Source organism: Gobio gobio, assembly GCF_949357685.1.
Source record: "Gobio gobio genome assembly, chromosome: 11".
Classification (NCBI taxonomy): domain Eukaryota; kingdom Metazoa; phylum Chordata; class Actinopteri; order Cypriniformes; family Gobionidae; genus Gobio; species Gobio gobio.
The window spans coordinates 47,039,836-47,060,068 of record NC_137104.1 but is presented as its reverse complement, the minus strand read 5'-3'; the positions used below and the strand labels follow the sequence as shown (position 1 = coordinate 47,060,068).

General features: G+C 38.5%; 1 protein-coding gene across 1 annotated transcript in view; it reads left to right on the top strand.

Annotated features, from left to right (window-relative positions):
- Window positions 1–17,420: 17,420 nt before the first annotated feature.
- Window positions 17,421–20,233, top strand: part of fam135b (family with sequence similarity 135 member B) — a gene marked incomplete at its 3' end in the record, with an annotated part of 89,063 nt that continues 86,250 nt past the window's right edge. Inside the window, exons 1-2 of the mRNA XM_079830146.1 lie at window positions 17,421–17,466; window positions 17,568–17,659. Of these exons, the coding sequence (XP_079686272.1) occupies window positions 17,580–17,659 (80 nt within the window). The 5' untranslated portion in view covers window positions 17,421–17,466; window positions 17,568–17,579. The remainder of the gene's footprint in view (window positions 17,467–17,567; window positions 17,660–20,233) is intronic.

Here is a 20,233-nt window from a genome sequence, read left to right as displayed (position 1 = left end):
TTCACAACAACAACAATAGTAATAATAATAAACCCTGTGACAATTACTAGCAATGCAATTTATTAAACAATTTCTAAAATTGTAGAGTCTGAAATTGCCATTTAAGCAAAAAGCCATTCATAAAATAGAGGCTGAAAGATGCCAGCCAATGCTGATATAATAGATAGAGGTGAACACACACACACACACACACACACACACACACACACACACACACACACACACACACACACACACACACACACACACACACACACACACACACACACACACACACACACACACACACACACACACGCACACACGCACACACACACACACGCACACACACACACACACACACACACACGCACACACACACTAAATAATTTTGGCTAATATTTTAGATTGATTGATTGATTTTTTAATGAATAGATACTGTGCAAATGAAAATAGCTCAATCCAACCACAATCAATTCAGATTTTAATCCTTAACTTTAACTGTAAATACATGGACATGTTTGGTGTGTTGAATGTGTGTAAACTTGAGTTATCTCACATCTATTGACACTGACGTAAGCCTGTATGCATAGTGCATCTGATAACACAGAGAACAGATCTATCCCTGAGCATTATAACGCATCCAGCTTCAGAGAGAGGGAGAGGGAGAGAGAGAGAGAGAGAGAGAGAGAGAGAGAGAGAGAGAGAGAGAGAGAGAGAGAGAGAGAGAGAGAGAGAGAGAGAGAGAGAGAGAGAGAGAGAGAGCGAGAGAGGGGCCAAGCGAGTGGCGCAGCAGCACTTAGGCAGATTGGACATCATCTCTGGAGGTGGGAGAACGCAAGCGCGTTACCGCAGCACGCAGGAGCTGAATGATCACCATGGCAACAACAGCATCAGCATCAGTACCAGCAGCAGAAGCAGCCGTGAGCCGCTCATGTCCGTGTCAACACTGAGACCTGCCGTAGTCACACAGACTCCCTCCCTCTGAACTAATGACATAGGATCAAAGCGGGTGCGCACATCAAGCCTAAGGGGTCGCGCAGCAGCGTCGTCGCACAGGCAGGTAAGGTGACGGACGTTTACGCTCTTTCTCTTTTATTGTTCATCTGTGTTCTGCTAATGTCGACCGACTGCTTTTGATCGCCGCTTCTTAATGACTGTCTAGTCTTGTCTGGTCTTTAAGCTGCTTTTAGATGGACTGGCAGGAAAATATTCCGTTATCCAGCATAAATCCCTGTTAGGAACATATTGGATGCATATTCTGCCAATGCAACGCGCCAGCCATCTGGCTCCATCAGAAATGCACAGCAATCTATTTGTACACCACAACAACACATTTGAAGCATGTGATGGGTGATATTGGTGTTGACTTGAGCGGTACACCGTGTGCCGGACAGCAAGGCTGGGAATGATTTGATTTAGGTACACTAATGTGGTTTCTGTTATTTGGAAGTACAGTAGTTAACTGGGTGTCACACATTTGACAGGTCAGAAACAGTTCAATCAAAACCTGAAGGAACCACATATGAGTCATGGATTTGTATGTTACATGACGCATTTTATGTTGTGGTGAAGAAAAACTAGGCTCCTGGTTTCAAACATCTCTTCTAGCGCTCTGAGAGATTTGGTGTTGTGAGGTGTTTCTAGCAGGGCTGAACTGACAGAACAGCCTGCTGAAGACTTAAGAAACTCTTGGCTACAGAAGCTCACTAACAACGGAAAAACAAATCCACTGGAATTTTACTCTGGAATTACTGTTATTCTGTATTCATCAAATTCAGACGTTCACCATGAACGGGATACTTTTACATGGAGATGACTAAAACCAACCGATCAAAACATAATCTAAACAGGAATTGCTCAGGTGGTTGAGGGATGACGTCTTTCCGTGAAGGTCAATAAATCTGACATTCACAGCTCCGTCTTGGCCAGTCGGGCTGCGGATCTATTTTTCAAATTACATCCCGTGTAAAGGAGACTTAAAAATTCAGCTCATGGCATTTGACTCAGTGTAGCATTTACAGGCTGCTGTAAAATCTGGAATAATCTGGACTGTAAATGACTTGAGCGCTGTGAATGTTGGACCGTGTAGATGGTGACATTCAAACGCAAACCTGCATCTCCCGCCGGGGCACATACGCTTTTCGACGAGTTTAATGGATGTGGCCCAGGCTTGCCGGAGGACAAGTAATACCCCAGACGCCAACGCGCTGTACGGATGTGGCAAAACAGCAGATTTTCCAGCAGACGTCCAATCGGTCAGGTCTGTCAACACTGCTCCAGGCAAAACGCGTAGCATGATGTTGTGGGAATTCTGGGAAAAAGAATCCCAGCTAAGTTTAGTCACTGTAGATGATCTAGAAAAATCAACGCAAATAGCACAGGAATTCAAGGGATTCCTGTGTCTGATTGTGAAGTTTTCATAAATAACCTAGCTAGCATTGTTCAGACTTTGTTCATGCAAATCAGATGAAGAGCAACAGGATTTGTTTAATTTTTGCTGGGTGGTTCCGCCCACTATGAAATTGGAATATAAATAGCTGTACATTAAAGCTGCAGTACGTAACTTTTTGCGCTCTAGCGGTTAATAAACAGAACTGCATGTGTCTTGCGAAAGAACATTGCAGCCGGATCTACTTCTCTCTGTTTATGTCTATGGGGAGTCACGCAGGGACTGTGCTCCTCCGCAGCGGTTCCTACCAGACCGGGCTGAAATAGTCCCAATATAAACACTTATTATAAGTGTACCATAATGATTCAGGGTAAGACAAAAACACGGTTTGGAAAATGGATTCATGTTGTACATTCTCATTATATAATTTTTTGTAAATCTTGAACACAAAAAAAGTTACGGACAGCAGTTTTAAATATGAAGTAGGCCTATATATTCAAACTATGTCTAATTATGTTGAGCCTTTCAGCAATTTGGTGACGTAGTTACATTGTGCTTACTCAAAATACTGAGTAATATTAATTAACTACATGCACTTACTATAGAGTTTAGGGGTGGGAATCTTAAGGCACTTAATGATCCGATCCGATTCTGGGAGTAACGATCCGATTCCCAAAACGATTCTTAACATACTTTTTTGGTAACTAATTATCCTGCTGTGCAAATACATGAACTTTACATTTTAACCAAAATTGGAGTTCATATGCTTTTTGTTTATAGTTAGAATATCTGTTTGACAGTATTTGACAGATTTCTTTCAATATTTTTGTTTTATTTACAAAGTTATATTCAGGATTAACAAGCTCTGAATGAAACATGGTAAGCCACACAATTGCAAAGAACAATCATTAAGACTAAGCAGTTCTCAATTTACAACCAAGTGTGAATTTTTCAGTTTCTTTAGAACATTTTAACACCAAAAAAAGTTTCCTTTCAAGTCAAGTCAAATTTGAATTTTATAGCACATTTAAAAGCAACAGAGTTACACCAGGTAAGCAGGTCGTAGTTTATCCATTTTATCTTCAAATTCACCCTTCGCCACGAGTTTGATTGACGGGCGATCTGACCAATGAACTAGAAGGAAGAGATGATCGGTTCACGAGCAGCTTTAACTGAGGCGCTACAGCGATCACCACACATTAAAGAGCCACAAAACGCTATTTGTGGTTTACATTTCTTTAAAAAAAAGACAACATTTTAAAGTTGACACTTTGTTTTATATCAAAAGTAACTTGCTCTGTCCTGTCTGTCGGCGTGTTGTCAGTATCCTCTTTGCTCCGCTATGTATTTTCTTTATGCGAGAACGTGTGTGTGGCGTGAGAGCGCCATGCCATGCCGGACATGGCAACAGTAACTAAAGGGGCAGGGCTTGCGAACGGTCAATTCACCAGCATACAAACGTTCGGCTATCAACAGGTTTTTCTGTTTGCCCAGTGACCGCGCGCGCACTGTGTTGAAGTGGCAGTTTGAATTGAACACAGAATCGATTCTGAATTTTTGAGAATTATCGATGCATCGACCTTTTCTCCCACCCCTAATAGAGTTATGGTTAGGATTTGGTTTAGGGTTAGTTACTTGTTGCTATGCATAATTTACTGGTATTACTTTACTAAGCACATGTAGTAACGTGCAACTGTGTCACCTTAAAACGAAGTGTTGCCACATTTTTTGTTTTACTTACAGTGTGGACAAACAACTGACTTTTAGCTGGAAACATCATACCAGGGGTGCGTTTCCCGTACAACGACGTAACTCACTACTTAACTACCATAGTATGATGCATCATTGAAGAAATCAACTAGCTACTGATGACTGTTTTCACGAAACCGTATTGTCACAAATCTGTCCTTCAACCACGTTTGTTATTGATGTCACGCAGGTGGTGGAGTAATAACTTCTTTTAATGGATCTGTTTAAGGTTGTATTAAAGCTAGATTTTTTTGCTATAAATTATGAACATGGCAACATCTGAGGACTAATTAAATTTTTTTCCAGGTTCAATCATTGGCTCGTCGCACATGCGCACTTCTTTAAAAACAGTGCTTTAAATCTCTTGACGAACTAAAAGATGTAGGTTGTACTGAATGTCAGCTTGCTTATTTTGCTCAAGATGAGGATTTATTAAGTCCACGTCATGCAAACAAGAAACTACACTCTAAAAAAAAAAGGTTCTATATCGCACCAAAAATGGTTCTTGGCTCATAATCATAGGGGAACCTTTTTTAGTGCTATATAGCACCAATTTTGGTGCTTCAGTGGTTCTTCAGCGGTTCTTCTGAGGTGCTATATAGCACTGTTGTGTGTGAACCATTTTTGGTGCCATATAGAACCTTTTTTTTTTAAGAGTGTATGTTTCTAACCACAGGTCGAGAGCTGTCGTTCCAACCACACAAGTTTGCAATGCTGTTTGTGAGCCTTTGTTGGAACTATGGTTTCGGGAAACACTGACTCGTTGAACTAAGCTGATAACGACGGAACTTGCGACCATAGTTGGCTAACGACGCTTTCGGGAAACGTACCCCAGTGTTACACAATAAAATGAACAGAATATAAATCTTCCATCTGATTTTTGTACTAACATATTGCTACTTGGATAGCCACGCCCAGAGCGAAATTTCAAGTTCTTCTCCTCAAATCTGCACATAAAACATAAAATTGCCTGTTTTGCTTGGCTTTGATTGAGTTGCATCAGTATGTGTTTAAAGTAGGTTAGGAAAAAATGTAATGCAGGCAGTGACGTCTTTGTACGTTAGCCTGATTTTATCTCCGTATGGCCCATTCATGATGTTTTTACATTGTAACAGATTTGAGTCAGCTGTGAATACTGCAATGTGAACAGCTCTGTGGGCAGACCCCATCAGACAGCGTGTGTGTATTCATGTCAGGTTTTCTCAGGTCACTTTGAGTGGATTTGTAGCCGTTTGTACTCAGACTGGTCTCATGCGGTCTTGTGACTCGCACTCATGTGATCTCTCTCTAATCTCTTTTCACTATCACATTGTTCCTTCAGGGTCAAGCATGCCGAATAAATCTTTTACCAGCATAATTGTTGTATACTGCAGGATTTTCAATAGAACTGAATATCATTGTTGCAAATCACATACATCCATCCATCCATCCATCTATACCAATCCACAGTAGGAATCCTTTATCTGTTCTTTTTTTGGCTTTATGTGTTTAGTTCAGTCATATTTCTGTCTTGTGTTCTAACCACAAAAACCAAACCCATCATCTCACCCTGTCTTATGACTGTAGGAAATTGGTCTAATTCTGGAGCAAAGACTTGCGTCACAGCCAGCTTACTTGAGAAAAAGAATATGTTACTATTCCATACTATTACCTATACTAAAGAATATGAATACTATGCACATCATGTGAATTTCCGGTATGCATGAAATAGCCCAAACTACTAATGTGTTAGATTCTGTATCCCACAATGCAATGTGCCTAACTTAACCTTTCATTTCCAGTGTGATAAAGAACATTTAAAGAACGTTTTCCTTTTATGACAGGACAGTTAGTTGACAGGAAGCGATGTTGGAGGGAGAGAGAGAGAGAGAGTGGGGAACGGTGAAAGGTCCACAAGCCGGGACTCGAACTCGGGATGCCCGAAGCGCAAAGACGCTATATGTTGGCACGCTGCCCACGAGGATTTTGGCGTCAACGTTTTTACTCACTTCTTGGATTAGAAGTTAATCAATATCAGACTTGCAAACGTTTTTACACAAAATTCTTAAAATCCTAATTCGAAATGGTAAATAATTAATAAAATATGGAGCATAAACAGGTCATGTGACATCAGCATAGCAGACAACTGTTTTAAATGTTTGTTGAGAAATATTGCATACTGTTTAACGTCTAGGTTACTAATGTAACCCCGTTCACCGATGAAGGGAAGGAAAAGACGTTACGTCCCCCCTGCCACAGCCCTGAACCACCACTGACTGGCTGGGATCCTGTCTTGGCTCCTCAGCAAAACATGAATGAAGTGAGTAATGCCAGTCATATTTATACCCATGTGTCCGGGTATGTGACGGCATGCAAATTTCACTGGCCAATATCCATTGGCTCGTTTAAGCCGCGTTTCCACCGAAATTACCCGGAACAATTTGTACCAGGAACTTTTTTTACAGGAACTTTTTTGCCCCCAGACCTGCTACTGTCTGCGTTTCCACTGCGGTCTAAAGTAACGTGAAGATCAGGCAAATTAGTCTGGTGATGTAGGACTGCGCGCGGCTGCTCCTCCCAGTCAGAGACGGACAGTAATCATTTTTGTGCGACACTGTCTGACACAATAACAAGGAGGAGGAGGAGATGCAAGCAGCGCTGCTTTTGCTAGTTATGTATTTGTTTACTGAAGAGGTCATTAACAAAACGGCGGAAAAGAGACGAGCACTGATACTAAAGCGTATTCTGAAAGCTCGTAAAGCTAGCTATTTAAAATAAGACAACGCATGTTATTATCAGCTATTACGGACATTGACTGTGCGATTGCTGAGACGAACGCGCACCATCGGACAGAAAGAGCAAGAGTGATATTTCAACATGACATCATGACTTTCTAAAGCCAAATGGCGTGTTATCTGTACGCAATTTGAGCTATCCGCGTGTTTGTCTACGCCGTGTCATTCCGCGTGTATGTGTACGCCGAAACGAACCATAATCTCCGCGTGTATGTCTACGGCGTGTGATTCCGCGTGTATGTCAACGTCCAAAAGACTTTTAAAAATGCCAGTTTAAATAAAATGCTGCGTGAGCTCAACCAATCAGCATGTTCAGCGCCCAAGTCCCACCCCCGAAAGTTCCCGAACTTTGAAAAAGTACTACCTCGGGAGCAGGGCCATTTGGAGGGGGAAATATTTACCCAGAACTTCATTTAGACCCTGGTTCCTGCAGTCAAAACACACCGAGTACCACCCCAAAGTTCCTAGTTCCTGGGGAAAGGTCCTGCAGTGGAAACGCGGCTTTAGTTACCACTCGAAGGTGATTGGGCTGCCAGGAAGGACCCCATTACGTCAGTATCAACATAACATCGAACGTGACTGACTGAATGGGAACTATCTTTAAAATAGTATGTACTAGGCAGTTGCAGTAGATACTGCACTTGCATACACACCCACAACTCCAAAACTACTACACATTTCTTAGTAAGATAATAAGGTACAGTGTAGTCACATGTTAGACAGAGGGTTACCGGAGTTTGATTTTGAGGCATGGTGTCTGTGTTCACGGGTGGTGAAGTTGATTTATGCTGCAAAACAGAAAATACAAAAGTCATTTAAGTTCAATGAATATGTTGTATGTTGACAAAGTAGTAGAGCATTAAATGTTCCAGTTCAACAGCTTAATTCATTGGCATTCCTGAATAAAACTGACTGCATTGTGCCTGCTGATGTGTGCCGTCAGCATGTTTTTAAAGCTTTTCTAGGCCGAAACACTAAACTTGTTGCATATTTGTCTTTCTTACCATGGTCATATGAAGCCTAAGGCCGATTTGTTGTCGTTGGGTTTAAACTGATTCGTATTCCAGCAATGGCAAAACATTACTGGCAGAGGACAAAAATAAATAGATTTTAATAGACATTATATAAACATCAGCACAAGGACATCAGCATACTGTACATGTTGCCATGAACTCCGAATGAACGGGAAACCCTTTCAGCAAAAGCAAAGAAACATCTCAACTGAATGAATGAAAGAAAGCTTGTGACTCACCGGATCACTTTCTAGGTGTTTATTGATCAATTTCAGCCACGACTCAAATTAGGGGTGGAACCATTGTCCGCTGGCTCCTGTCTGACACATTATTTTGACATATTTGATTTTTGATATCCAATTCATTGTAGCAGACAGTGTTTATAAACACAATCATGGAAGTGACATCATTTGAGGAAGAAAATTATATCATTATAATATATCAGTTCTTCGTTAAGCCATTTAACATTTTTATCTAAATTATTTAATATTATGTGTATACACTCACTGGCCACTTTACACCCTTTTGCTTTCAGAACTGCCTCAAATCTTAATGGTGTAGATTCAACAAGGTGCTGGAAACATTCCTCAGATATGTTGGTCCATATTTTCATGACAGCATCAGTTGCTGCAGATTTGTCGGCTGCAAATCCATGATGCGAATCTCCCGTTCATCTACAACCCAAAGGTGGATGCAGTGAGCTTTGTGACCTTCTGGAAGTAGCCATCAGAAGAGGTGTACACTGTGGTCATAAAGAGATGGTCAGCAACAATCCTCAGATAGACTGTGGCGTGTAAATGATGCTCAATTGGTATTAAGGGGCCCAAATTGCGCCAAGAAAGTATACGCCATACCATTACACAACCACCAGCAGCCTGAACTGAACAAGGCAGGATGGATCCATGCTTTCATGTCGTTTACACCAAATTCTGACCCTACCCTCTGAGTCACAGCAGAAATAGAGACTCATCAGACCAGGCCATCTTTTTCTAACCTTCTATTGTCCAATTTTGGCGAGCCTGTGTGAATTGCACTCTCAGTTTCCTGTTCTTCGCTGACAGGAGTGGTCCCCGGTGTGTCTTCTGCTGCTGTAGTAAATCCGCTTCAATGTTTGACGTGTTGTGCATTCAGAGATGCTCTTCTGCAATCCTCTGTAGTAACGAGTGGTTATTTGAGGAACTGTTGCCTTTCTATCAGCTGGAACCAGCCTGGCCATTCTCCTCTGACTTATGGCATCAACAAGGCATTTTTGCTCACACACCTGCCGCTCATTGGATATTTTTTATTTTTCTGACCATTCTCTGTAAACTCTAGAAATGGTTGTGTGTGAAAATCCCAGTAGATCAGCTGTTTCTGAAATAATAGCTTGGCACCAGCAGCCATGCCACGTTCAAAGTCACTTAAATCACATTTCTTCCCCATTCTGATGAGCAGTTTAAACTTCAACGATCCTCTTGACCATGTCTATATGCCTAAATGCATTGAGTTGCTGCCATGTGATTGGCTGAATAGATATTTGCGTTAACGGCTGATGAGTGTCTGTGTGTGTGTTGCAGCTCAAAAGTTTTTGTTTGTCTTTCCTAAAACACATTTGTTGCAATTCATTTATTTGTTTACTACTACTAAGGTCTTTTTGAAGGTTAAGCACATCCTTTCACTATTTGCAGAAGTGGCTTCATTTTATTAAGAGTTTTGTACTCCATTCGAGCAAAGTGCCATTCACATTTAGCTTGCACAATTACAAACACAGGCTCAAATAGATTTATGCAAGCTCACATACAGACTGACACAAACTGACAGGCCAATAAGACTCTTCACTCCTGCCAGAATGAAATCATAGATCACTCACAGCAAGCCCACAGCCTGCAGAATTGATTAGGCACACAACTCGAGCAAGTGTCTTCAGTCAGCAGTAGATTTATGATCGCACAAGAGATGCGCCAGAATATTGAATATTGCTGGAAGTAAACTTGGAGCAGTGCAGGTTTGTAGACATTTGTAGATCTCTGAGAATATTGAAGGTATGCGTTAATTCAGTCCGCTTTAATACGTTTGGCTGATACCTTCACAGTCCAGGCACACCGAGAGATTCATTTCCTAGACTTCCTTTGCAAACAAGATTTTTTTATAGCAGTTTAATGTCCAGTAACATCCGCTGTGTGTGTTTTTTTGCTTATAGAGGAAGTAGTGAACTCAGTTAAACCAATATTGTTTCATCATCATCATACTACTCCACTATCTAAATCTAATTACAAACTTGTTGTAAGCATTTGTTGTAGAATGATTAAATCACGCAGATTATTCAGGTTCCTTGTTCCTTTCACAAACCATTTATATATATATATATATATATATATATATATATATATATATATATATATATATATATATATATATATATATATATATATATATATATATATATATATATATATATATATATATATATATATATATATGTATATATATATATATTTTTTTTTTTATTCAGTATTGAATAATTTAGCAGTTTTAGAAAAGTACATAGAGTAAAATAGAATGATTGACAATGTATGCAACCTAAAATTATTCCATTCATTCATTCTGTTCAAATGTAACCGATCGCATGTAAAGCAACTTCATACTATTGTTATGTTCTATTTTATATTACATTTATTTTCTTAGCAGAGGCATTTACCCAAAGCAGTCATATTATGCTATTATGTTCAATTTATTTTATATTTATTTATTTAGCAGATGCATTTACCAAAAAACCTATATTATATTCCATATTTATTAAGTTAGCAGGTGGGTCAATGACATGACATGTATTTTTTGTGTCCGAATTCATTATTTTCCCCAAAAAAAGAAGAAGTATTAAATACATATCAAATTGATCTACAATATTTCCTTTATAAGATACTCTTAATTTTTTTTTGAAATTCAATTGACTTTTTGAGTTGTGGTGCTTCAAAGACCTAAAATGTCAGGTGGTGCGACCAGCAAATTTACATTTAAAAGTATCAATTCCCACTGTAATTGCAAAATGAAGTAAGAAATATAAATGTAAACCATTATATAATGTATACAAGTAGTAAAAAAACCCCATAAAAACTCCTTGTGGAAAATTGTGTTCTGGTCACATAGAAAAGAGTCAGTTTATATGAATTGGACTAAAAGGGCAATACATAGAAAAGGGAAAGGGAATTTACCATGTGATATGCATTTTACAATGATTCATATGTATATTGTATGTATATTATTTTAAATGAATATATGGCCGCACCACCTGACATTTTCTGGGTGGTAAAATCAGAAATCTTGTTTAATAATTAATCAATGCTGTCTTTAGCTTTTTCAATAAAAGCTGTAAAACCAATATGAATCAACACCATACATTTTTGGACATAAAAATGCATTTTAAAACTTTTTTTATCTAAAAAAAAAATTCATTGTCATTGACCCAGGTATATTTACCAAAAGCATCTTCATTTTATTTTATTCTATATGGTTATTAATTTAGCAGGTGCATTTACCCAAATAAACTTTACATTATTCTATTATATTCTTTATTTATTAAGTTATCAGGTACATTTATCAAAGCAACTTCATATTATTATGTTCTATATTTATTAAGTAGATGCATTTACCTGTAGCAACTTCATATTATTCTATTCTATTTATAAAAAGTTTTACAACATGCACACTTTAAGCATTGTTACCCATAATGCCCTCTGTTTCTGCTCAAGCAGCTGCAGAGGTCAATGCTCTCTGGCCTGTCTCGGGATATTGAATCAGGCATTGAAGCAAACACGGTGGAACATTGTGCCGGTTAATGCAAGGGCAGCATTTAAAAGGAAACATATTTTTCATTTCTCAGCATCAGCTGCCAGAGGAAGGTGACTCTAGCTCTAGAGCGGTTAACTTTTAACCACCAGACTAAACCATTAATAATAGCCATCTAATGCTACGTCACACCCGCTCGCATCCCGCCTCTTTATTGTTTCCTTTTCAACTCTTTTAATGTTTTCTGGAACAACATTCCTATCAATATTTCATCAGTGCTAAGAGAAACATTTTTGCGCTTGCCCATTACGTCTGACAGTGAAGCTCCTGTAGTTTTCCTTACTATGGCTCACACAGTTTGGAAACATTTTACTAATTGCTGTTTATTAATAGGAAGCACTATAAAAAAAGCATCTCCACAAAATATCCCAGAAACAGTCGTTGGCGATTGCATCATTCAGAGCCTGAGTCTGCGCAGTAGTGATCCTGAGGTGGAGCCGCGGTGTCAAGGTCCCGCTGACTCAATCGCAAGCACAGCTGTCAATCATGACGTTACACCCTGTGTTTATAGCATCAAATAACTAACTAAAACCAAAATTACTTGAAAAACACACACTTGAACATATGTCTCTGTAATAAGAACTACCTAAAATGACAAAACCATCTTTGGCAAAAAAATTGTTTTGAAGTGTAATTGGATTTTTTTGCATATACTTTTCTTGCATCTCTTTCGATTAAAGGGCAGGGTTTATGACCTATAACGCAGCCAACCACCCGGGGGGCAATCGAAATGCTTCAGCTTCACTTTTCAGGACTTGTGCGGCACATTTGATAGGAAGCTGTCACACGCTCACTGCTTCAGCAAAACAGATGAGGGTATTTTAAACAGGAATTTGCATTGTGATTGAGCTCTGTTCTGGAATTCTGATGTACATAATGTAAAATGTACATTCACACCCTGAATTGTTCTAACTTTTTTTCTACCTTACTACAGTACAAAGGAACTATACACTCTAAAAAATGCTGGGTTAAAAATAACCCAAGTTGGGTTGAAATGTTGTTTTAACCTAGCAATTGGGTTGTTTTAACCCAGCGGTTAGGTTAAATGTTTGCTTAAAACAACCCAATCGCTGGACAACACAATTGCTGGGTTAGTCCATTTTCAACCCAACATTTTTTAGAGTGACAGTCTTCCAAAAGTCTTTCTCTGTTTGTCTGAACATTCAGACATTTCGTGTTTCAACCAATGGTCGATTTTGAGGCAGGACTATCTGTTTTGTTTTGTTTTGTTTTTTTCAACCAATGACAGAGGCAGGTGTGCTCAGAATACCAGTTTGATGTACAGACGTGCTCAAATTTGTTGGTACCCCTCCACAAAAAAAAGAAGAATGCGTGGTCATAGAACTATACGTAGATGCCTCATTAGCGACTGCACGGATCAGTAGAATGAGGCATCTACTATCGATATATCTATGACCACGATCTAATTTGACCTCACTTGCCGGAAGTTATGGCTGAGCTCAGAGATGATCACGCTCGTCTGAAAAGAGGTAAAATAATAGCATAAATACTGCTCGGTTTCTCGCCGAAACTGATCGTTTCGCTAGATAAGACCCTTATTCATCGTCTGGTATCGTTTAAAGCCCTTTGAAGCTGCACTGAAACTGTCATTTGGACCTTGAACCGTTTGGAGCCCATTGAAGTCCATTATATGGAGAAAAACCCTGGACTGTTTTCATCCAAAACCTTTAAAAATGTATTTTCGACTGCAGAAAGAAAGGCATGGACATCTTGGTTGACATGGGGGTGAGTAAATTATCAGCAAAAGTTTATTTAAAAGTGAACTAATCCTTTAACAGGTAGTTTGGTCCAATCTTCCTGAGCAAACTGCTCCAGCTGTCTTAGGTTTGATGGGTGCCTTCTCCAGACTGCAAGTTTCAGCTCTTTCCATAAATGTTCGAAAGGATTCAGATCAGGACTCATAGAAGGCCACTTCAGAATAGTCCAATGTTTTGTTCTTATCCATTCTTGGGTGATTTTAGCTGTGTGCTTTGGGTCATTATATCCTGTTGGATGAACCATGAACTGCGACTGAGACAGAGCTTTCTGATACTGGGCAGTAGGTTTCGCTCCGGAATGCCTTGATAGTCTTGAGATGTGATTGTGCCCTGTACAGATTCAAGGCACCCTGTGCCAGGCACAGCAAGTCAGCCCCAAAAACATAACCAAGCCGTCTGTGAACATAGAGCTGATGTGACTTGCCAAAAAGCTCCAGTTTTGACTCATCTGTCCAAAGGACATTCTCCCAGAAGGATTGTGGCTTGTCAATATGCATTTTAGTAAATTCCAGTCTGGCTTTTTTATGTTTTCTTTCAAAAATGGAGCCCTCATGGGTCTTCTTCCATGGAGCCCACATTTGCTCAAAAAGCGACGGATGGTACGATCAGAAACTGATGTACCTTCACCTTGGAGTTCAGCTTGTATCTCTTTGGCAGTTATCCTTGGTTCTTTTTCTACCATTCGCACTATCCTTCTAGGGTCGATTTTCCTCTTGCGGCCGCGCCCAGGGAGGTTGGCTACAGTTCCTTGGACCTTAAACTTCTTAATAATATTTGCAACTTGTCACAGGAACATCAAGTTGCTTGGAGATGGTCTTGTAGCCTTTACCTTTACCATGCTTATTTTCTTTCTGAGCTCCTCAGACAACTCTCCCCTTTGCTTTCTCTGGTCCATGTTCAGTGTGGTGCACACAAAAACAGCAGAGTGACTACTTTTCTCCATTTAAATAGGCTGAATGACTGATTACAAGATTGGAGACGTGTTATACTAATCAAAGAAAGTCATTCGTTTGAAATTTCACTATAATCCAATTATTTATTATCTTTTCTAAGGGGTACCGACAAATGTGTCCAGGACATTTTAGAATTTCTTTGTAGAATAAGCAATAATTCATCTTTTTTCACAGCTTTAATCTATGACATACCGAAGGCATGCAAGTACACATGATAAAATAGCTTTTAATGTCATCACCTTTGGAGGAATGAAGTATTATTTCAATGAGCTGGAAGGGTACCAACAAATTTGAGCACGTCTGTATGTCCGATCATGTTTTTTTTTCTTTTTTTTTTGTTACAATTTTCATATTGGTTCAGAAATGACACTTCAACTTTTGCATTGCATATGCATCATACAATGATAAACAATTCAATAGATTTAGGCAACATTAGCTACGTTTCCATCTAAAAGTTGTGAATTTAACATATGCGCAAAATTGGAAGATAGCATAAAACATTTGCGATTGAAGCACCGTTTCCATCCCATGTGTTCAAGAGAACAAAATCGCCACTTCCTGGGAAATTGCCGCAAAATAATCATAATAAACATGGAAGTTGCTGCAATCTGGCAAGACACTGCGGCTCTTTTTCATAAATCGCAATCGTGCTAGACATTTGTGGGAGGTCATCATACCCAAACATTTCGATGACAGACTTTGGCTCAGGCATTTCAGAATGACCAAAGCAACATTTGAGATGCTGTACAATGAAATTATTCCACTGGTTAGTCCAGTTATCCAGTTTTTTTTGGTGAGCATCAAGAGATTTATTCAGTAAATGTGTTTCCATCATAGTTTATGTGCATGCCGTCTTATCGGATACAAAATGTATCCACCTCAATTGAGTGCACAAGATTGTATTTTTGAATTTATGCACATCTTGTAGTGTTTCCATGAAGTGTACTTTATGCAAAATCCCAAAATTTGCGTACAAATCAGTTAATGGAATTGTCACCAACTTCTCTACATTACATGCAAATCCAGTTGGAAGAAAAATAAGGTTATTTTGTGTGTTTAATCCAAATTTGTGTAAAAATGTTGCAACCAATCAAGGAAAAAAAAACTGCAGTTCATATTGTTCTATTCATCAGGTCAAGCATTGCATTGTGGGACACAGTATTCTGACACTAAAGCATAAAAATCAGGAAGAGATTTGGGGGGGAATTCATCTCTAACTGCTTAGAAACACCAAAGTGATTTTGTGCAAGTCTGTGACACGGGTATTAATTTTGATCAGCTACTAAATAAAGCTATTTTCGTCTTGTTTTAATTTGTCAGGAAAGTCTTATCTAAGCTTCACTGAGATATGTCTCATTGACCTTGATTTGAATGATGACAACTTTGACCTTGTTCAGTTCACTGGAGCCTGACAATAATGAGCACACACTAGAGTTAACCGACTGTATGAAACACACATGGATAATAAGGGTGGCCGGATAATAACTAGACGTCACATTCTGTTGCAGCTGGTTTTCTTGCTCACCTGCAATATGCCAGGAATATATCCAGGAAATTCTGCTTCTTTGCACCCCACCGATGGGACGTCCTTAAAACTGCAGATTCGTTGACAATATGACAGTGCAGTTCATGGACACATGCTGTGTAGTTCATAGAAAAATGCCATGATGTGTCTTCATATCACTGCTGGGAAAGAAAGTGATAGATAAGTCAACCGAAATAAACCAATGCTTGTTCATGAAGCATAACTGGTAGAATTATTTCCAATCCATACTGCACAGATTACTGATACAAGAGCAGATTTCATGAAATGTTGTTTTAAAGAAATCGTTTTCAGGAAGATTGAATCTAGAATATATTTAGATTGCAACATTTGAACATAATTGAAAATATAGATGGCGGTTTAGTTCTTGTAACATGGCAGAGGGAACAGTTTCAATTATTCTGATTTTATCAGCTTCCAATTTCAGGCGAATTAGACTCGTACAGATAATTTAAAAAAAAGACAATATTTCTATTATCAAGACCCTTAGGAGTTTTTGCACTGCAACATTATTTTCAGCATAATTGAGCAAATTATTCCCCTCATTTCTCATTTCAATGATGAGTCTGATATTGCCCTTCTCAGCAGTATTAATGATGATACTCATTACTGTATTACACAGTTTTCTTTATTACAGAAGAAATATTGTTTTCCCATTTTTCTCAATTAAAATTTAAGTTTAGGCAGTATATATATTTATTTTTATATTTTTTGTTGTAATATGCGCCTCTTAATGAGGTACAATTCAATGATAGTAAATGCTGTGAAACGTTTACATAAATTTACTTCTGATTTTGGAACTGGTTATCTCTTATTCATATGAAATGTGGGCACCAATATTCCTGATGAATATATCAGTCTTTCTGAAGAATGTCAAAGTTATGAAAGAGAGTGTGCAATAAAAGCACTGTTGAACAGAGAAACAGACAAAAAGGCTGACAGACAAACTGTGAGTGAATTTGTGAATACTAATAACCATGGCTGATTCTTCCTTTCTAAAACACGCTGATTCTTCCGCCATACAGCCAGTCTGGAAAAGCTAATATCCTCTCAGATTCCAGCCATTACACTTGTGTCACAACGACACAACCTGTTGTGTGGGAAAAAGCCATTAGATATTATTACCACCACACACTCATACAGGTCCAGTTTGAGCAAAGTGGCTTGGAGCTGCGGCTTCTCTTAGACGGATTGTGTCATAAGTATGATTTGGGATCATGTCCAGAAATGCCACTTCTATCGTTTGTCTTGGCGCTGTGCGTCGTACACCGGTTTATCGCAGAGTGGCACATCAGGCTCTTAGAACAAATATTGTCTGAGATGAGTCAGAGACTGAGTAATTAGAGATGGCATCTTCCTGAGTCACGGGTGTGCGTCTGCCGCTCTATTACTGAGTCACTGGATTATGTTCATTGAACAACAAACTCCCTCACAATGGGCAAGCAGCTCCGCTGACAACGGTACACAGAGAGTTCTAAAAGAGAAATGCATTCTGGGTTAGAAAAGACAATGCAATCCTTTTTGTGTTTAGCTGCAAATAAACTTCTCTTGGTCTCTCTAGGTGATGGAATAGATGATGTCGGAAGTACAGGGCACTGTGGAGTTCTCGCTGGAGTTGCACAAGTTTCACAATGTGGATCTCTTCCAGAGAGGGTAAGTGTGTGTTCTTCTGCATGTTTGAAGGCTCTGATGAATGGCTTTGTTAAGTGTCCGTTCTCAAAAACAACCTGTGCGGGAAGAGCACATGGTGACAGCATCATGTACAAACACTAAGAGCCATTTGGGATCACTGTACAGTTTATTTGTGAATGTGCTCTCACATTCCAGAAATTGTTCAAGTTCTTTTGAGAAGCAATGAATAGACAGCATTGTGTTGGAGTTTTAGTTCATGTCTCATTCGTTTTGAGATCGTATGTTAGCAGCTAGTGTTCCTAAAAGAAAAAAGAATGAACTTTTAGCACATATATGCTTTTTCTTTAATGGGAAAATACACAAAAAAAATGTTAATGACTCAAAAACTTGTCCAATCAAATGCTCTCTACAATGAGAAACCTAAGAACACCTGCTAGACTTAAACTTAAGACTATTCCGCTATTTAAAAAAATACACTACCCTTAAATAGTTTGGGGTCAGTAAGACTTAACGTTTTTGAAAGAAGTCGCTTGCACTCTCAGAAAAAAAGGTACAGTGGAGGTACATTTTGTTCCTTGGGGAACAAAGCGTAGAACTGTACCTTTAAAGGTACAAAAATGGTCTTTAGGGTACAATTATACCATTGTTTTCCTCTATTTAGAGCAGGGGTTGGCTCCAACCCTAAAATAATCTATAGAGAATTATTGAGAATTAACAGAGGTTTAGATGTTGATGATTTATTGAAAATATCTGGTCATCATTATGGTGATTAGTGTTTCATTTAGTTGGGCAGTTTGACTCTTGGCTTTTTATGCAAGTTAGTGTTTTTTGTTACAGTGTTAAAAAAACACAATCTGTTCAAACCAAAAGAAGCCATAAACAAAAATTGTCATGAAGAAAAATCATCACTCATCACTGTCTAAAAATGTTAATAAATAATCTTCACCAACAATACTTTCTTGCCACAGATCAGACATTCTGAATTTTGATTTTTAAATACATTCTGGGGTCGGGGGAGTTTAGACGCACACAGATATCAAGAATCAGCACATGATGGTGACATACTTAATGCTGCAATGCATGCTGGGATCCATGAGTTTTATACTGTGTTGGAGCTAAACTCTGCAGGACAACAGCTCTTTAGGACCGAACTTGCCTACCCCTGAGGTACAAAATAGAGGTACAAAAATTTTACCCATAAGGGTACCAACCCAGTGATGGCCAGTTGTACCTTAAAAGGTACAATTTTGTAATCTTTTTTTTTTTTTTTGAGAGTGTATGCTCACCAAGGCAGCATTCATCTGATAAAAAATACAGTAAAATCAACGCTACTGTAAAAAATTATTGCAATTTAAAATAACTGTAATTTATTCCTGTGATCAAAGCTGAATTTTCAGCATCATTACTCCAGTCTTCAGTCACATGATCCTTCAGAAATCATTCTAATATGATGATTTGCTACTCAAGTAACATTTCTGATTATTATCAATGTTGAAAACAGTTCTGCTTCATATTTTTGTGGAAAATAAAATAAAATCAGGATTCTTTGATGAATAAAAAGTTAAAAAGAACAGCATTTATTTAAAATAGAAAACTTTTATAACATTATAAATGTATTTGCTAGATCTTTTGATGAATTTAATGCATCCTTGCTGAATTAAATTGTTTTTTTTTTTTCAAAACAAACAAAAAAATCGTACTGACCTCAAACTTTTAAATGGTAGTGTCTGTGTCTATGTGAGTTCTTTTAAAATCCCAGCGAACTGGAAGTTGCAACTGATTTTATTTCAGTGCTGTGATGTATTTCCAAGCGAAACAGAATATTGAATAGAGGGCAGGGTTTCACTTCAGCGCTCCTCCTCTCCATCTCACGCTCATAGCAGACTAATGGTTGGAGGGGAGTGGTTAAGGATATTCAAACCCCAGGCCGTCACATAGTCGTCATCGGAAAGGGAACACCATTCAAGACCGGAAGTTACTTAGATTTTGATTAAAGATTACCTCGGCAAACAATTTTTTTTTATGTGTATTAACTTACACGGAATAATTGTTCACCCTAAGACCTGTAATGTGGGCTAACAAAGTAAATAAGATCGATTTTGATTTCATGAGGACTTTAAGGAGAAGTGTGTGATTTCTAGTCTATTTAGTGACACAAAATGAAATTGCAATCTGTTTGAGCAGCCTGATTGGCTCAGACATAACATTCACTCAACCAATGACAGTTTTTTTGATGAATAGCAGACAGGGAGAGTGAAACTGAAACTTATTTAAAAAGGAATATATTTGGTACCACTGGTGGTGCAAAAAAAACCCTCCTCTCTGAATGTGTATCCGACACCTATTTGAGGCATTTCACCTGTATATGTATGTTTCAAGTTTAAAAAAAAATCTTTTACTGATCATATTCCCATAGAAAAGTAATGAGGCTGTTATTTGTCGTGACGGTTGTAGTATATCACGTCTAGGCACATATGCAAAAATGCAAGTTGTTTCTTGAGGAGAGAATCTTCCTTGCTAATAACATTGTTATTTATACATTTGTTTACTTTAATGCAAGTTACTGGAAAAATAACTACTGTACCATTGTCAATG